Here is a 3,948-nt window from a genome sequence, read left to right as displayed (position 1 = left end):
TGAAATTTGGTATGCTTGTTTGTCTTTGTGTCTATGGTGTATAATGATGTRATTGTGATGCTGTAATTCTGAGTGTTTTATGTGCTGCAGAACAGGAACCTGCTGTAAAACAGCAATCTTGCTTAGTCAGGCTTGATTTTTAATAATCTTTTCATGTTAAATAAATAAATCAAATCAAAAATCAAATCAACCAGACCTCAATTTAACCACAATCCATCATTACTACACCCCCACAGAACCTCACTTATCAGATACATGTATCTGACACCTGTTAGGACTTGATGAAATYTTATAAGATGTTAAATGTTCATTTTTGATTTTTATGGGGTTCAACTATAGTTTATTAATTTAACCAGGAAGTTCCACTGAGATTAATAACCTCTTATTTAGGAGAGACCTGGCCAAGATAGCAGCAAATATAACAGAAACAAATCAAAACATCAAAACACAAATCAAAACATTATCAAATCATTGTCAATCAAAACATTAATTAATAAACTGTTTACTGCTTTATATATTGTGGACTTTAATTTTTTCCCATATTGCAGTCTGTGAATCAAAAACTGGTGACTGGTGAGAACCAAAGGCTGATCCCTGAGAACCAAAGACCAATCCCTGAGAACCAAAGAYCAATCCCKGAGAACCAAAGAYCAATYCCTGAGAACCAAAGRCYRATCCCTGAGAACCAAAGACCAATCCCKGAGAACCAAAGAYCAATCCCTGAGAACCAAAGAYCAATYCCTGAGAACCAAAGACCAATCCCTGAGAACCAAAGACCAATCCCGGAGAACCAAAGACCAATCCCTGAGAACCAAAGRCYRATCCCTGAGAACCAAAGACCAATCCCTGAGAACCAAAGACCAATCCCGGAGAACCAAAGACCAATCCCTGAGAACCAAAGGCTGATCCCTGAGAACCAAAGACCAATCCCTGAGAACCAAAGACCAATCCCGGAGAACCAAAGACCAATCCCTGAGAACCAAAGACCAATCCCTGAGAACCAAAGACCAATCCCGGAGAACCAAAGACCAATCCCTGAGAACCAAAGGCTGAACTCTGCTGCTGCCATAAAATCTGTTCAGAAGGTCTTTTATCAGGTTCACAGAGAAAATAAGGTATAGTATCCATACATACTACATMCATACATCCAAAGGATAGGAGCTAACATTCAATTCCAGTTTAAGCCCGTTGAGTTTAAATATAACGTAATATAATCAGAGACAATAGGTTATACAATGGCAAAAATAAAACTGTGTAAGGAAGGTGGTTGCCAGGTACAACATTTTTATAGTTCTAGTGGAATTAAATAATTTCCTTCTATTTGGTTTAGCTTGTTTGAAGGGATTTTTTTTTCCACAAAGGAGGTATTGATTTACTCACCTAAAATTAAAAGCTTGTRTTAAATAAAATATGCATGCATGCAAAATCCAACTCCTTTCAGTCCCTTCCACAGGAGCAGTTACACAAATTTAGGTCCTCAAGACAGGCGGCCATCTGCCTTGACCAGTAGGGTTTGGGGAACAGTAAACAGAAACAGAGAAGTGTTCAGGTGTACATAGATTTTCCTCTGGATATCAGTTGATATCAGCCACTTTCTCATTCTGCCAGTGGTACATGCCATGTAGGGGTTTACCTTTCCATGATGGCTCCTCTTGTTCATTCATCAGTTTATCATCAGAGGCTTTCTTCCTGACGTACTCCAGGATCTTAGTTTTTGTTTCATCCTGTATAGTGACTATGATGCTCACTAGTCCTCTGCCTCCCTCCTTTCTATCAGTGTACAGTCTCAGGGTGCTGGACGTTTGGTGAAACCCTCCTATATTTTGAAGAGCTTTCAAGTCTTGATGTCAGTGCCTTCTATATTCTTCTTTGGCCAGGCTATCATACCAAGAGAAGGTCTGATGGCCAGCACTGCATATTTGTTAATAGATCAGAATTTGTTCTTGATGTTTGGCTGGTTATTCAGGACCTGCCTTACTACTTGGTTGTGGTTGAATTTCTTGTGGCYTCATCATGATTGTCATTTATCTGCAGGATTCCAAGTTATTTGTAGCCATCTTGGACATCTRCAWTGTTGCCTTCAGGTAGTTCATCCCCTTCACTTAGGACCACCTTGCCTCGCTTGCAATCATTTGACTGCATTTATCCAGTCTGAGCGACACTCCAGTGTTATTGCTGTATATCCTGGTGAGGTGGATCAGTGAGTCATTGTCTCACTCATTCTTGGTGTACAGCTTGAKGTYATCCATGTAGAGGAGGTGACTGGTGGTTGTCCCACTTTGGAATCAATAGCCTCTCTGTAAAGATCTGGCTCATGGTGGTCAGGTCCATGCAAAACAGGAGTGGGAAAGTGCATCACCTTGGTATATGTTGCATTTGATGCTGACTTGTACAATTTGATTGGAATTGAGTCATYTTCTGCATTCTCATTGAGTTCTTGTTGAAAGCTCTTAAAGTTCTGTTGGTGTTGGACAGTTTCAAGCTCTCCTGGATTCATGTGTGAGGCACAGTCGTGTGTGTCTGATCTTATAGCCTCAAGCTACAGTTCTGTTGATTACAACTCATGCTTTGCTCCCCTGGTGTTGGGGCCAGTTCCCTTCTGTCCCTTGTTCAGGCWTTGAGCCACGTGCCAATTCATTTTAGCTGTTTCCATGTTGTACAGAGGCAGGTGACTGACCAGTAGATGGATGAGATTTGGGGGTCTTTCATGGTCAGGACTGTCTGGTCTTGGGTCAACCACTCTTGGTAAGATCCTTCCTTTAGCAGCTGGTTCATTTGTACAGTTTCTGTAGCCAGCAGGTGAGAATCATGTCAGGCTCTGAACTTTTTCATACCTGAGACTCTGTCTTGGATCCCTGTGATGGATACTGGTTCTTGTTCTTGTTCAGGTCTTAGATTTTGTGACAGAAAAGGTAAAATAATCAATTTTTTTTTACCAAAATAAATCCATTTATTTTTCAAAAGGGAAGTATAAAAAAGTGTTTTATAAGTTTATATTTGATGCTTGATGGTAAATGGCCTGAACTTACAGGTAAATAACACTCCATCAAGTTCCTACAGACTCCAAAGCTCTTTCTMCTTCAGTCCTTCCCACACACATTCAATCACTGATGGTGGTAAGTCAAAAAGAAAAAAAAATCAGTAGGTCCTCTGGATGGTTCTTCTTTAGTGAAATGTTTCGTCTCTCCTCCAAGAGACTTCTTCAGTCTGGTGAGTTTCAGGTGAACTCAGCCTTATAAGCACTGCCTCCACATGGACAAACAGGTTAGTCACATGCAAAAGAGGACCATCACCTAACAATAGGCTTGATTAGTTCTGTTGTTCATAGAGGGTCATGTGACCCATCACCTAACTGGTTTGAGTGCTTCAGCTGTGGTTATTTGGTGTCATGTTATGTGTATGTAGTGAATGCGAGCGGGGTTCAACGTCCCCTTGTTTTTGTCTCTTTCCCTATTTGTGTTGGGTATGGTGATGATGGTAAGCTACACTGTAGCCACAGCTGCCCTGGGTCACACTGACATATGCAATGGCAGCACCGGACCCTCTGAAGTGTTTTGTCCAAAGACACAACAGCTGAGAGGGATGGAGCAGGGGTTTGAACCAGCAACCCACTGGTTACAGGTTGAACTTCCTGTTGCCCCACAACTCATTCTGATCAGCAGAGCTGCAAAATAGCAGTTAACGGCTAACATGTGCAGGACCGTCTGTTGTAGGACCATCTGTTGTAGGACCGTCTGTTGTAGGACCGTCTGTTGTAAGACCGTCTGCTGTAGGACCGTCTGTTGTAGGACCGTCTGTTGTAGGACCGTCTGTTGTAGGACCGTCTGTTGTAAGACCGTCTGCTGTAGGACCGTCTGTTGTAGGACCGTCTGTTGTAGGGCCGTCTGTTGTAGGACCGTCTGTTGTAGGGCCGTCTGTTGTAGGACCGTCTGTTGTAGGGCCGTCTGT

General features: G+C 42.1%; 1 protein-coding gene across 1 annotated transcript in view; it reads left to right on the top strand.

Annotated features, from left to right (window-relative positions):
- Window positions 1–3,948, top strand: part of il16 (interleukin 16) — a gene marked incomplete at its 5' end in the record, with an annotated part of 20,479 nt that overhangs the window by 8,071 nt on the left and 8,460 nt on the right. Inside the window, 2 exon segments of the mRNA XM_014034446.1 lie at window positions 549–602; window positions 834–1,115. Of these exon segments, the coding sequence (XP_013889900.1) occupies window positions 549–602; window positions 834–1,115 (336 nt within the window).

The sequence above is a fragment of the Austrofundulus limnaeus genome, unplaced genomic scaffold (assembly GCF_001266775.1).
Source record: "Austrofundulus limnaeus strain Quisiro unplaced genomic scaffold, Austrofundulus_limnaeus-1.0 Scaffold2123, whole genome shotgun sequence".
NCBI classification, from domain to species: Eukaryota; Metazoa; Chordata; class Actinopteri; order Cyprinodontiformes; family Rivulidae; genus Austrofundulus; species Austrofundulus limnaeus.
Note: the sequence above shows the minus strand (reverse complement) of the source record. Positions and strands in the feature narration are given on the sequence as shown.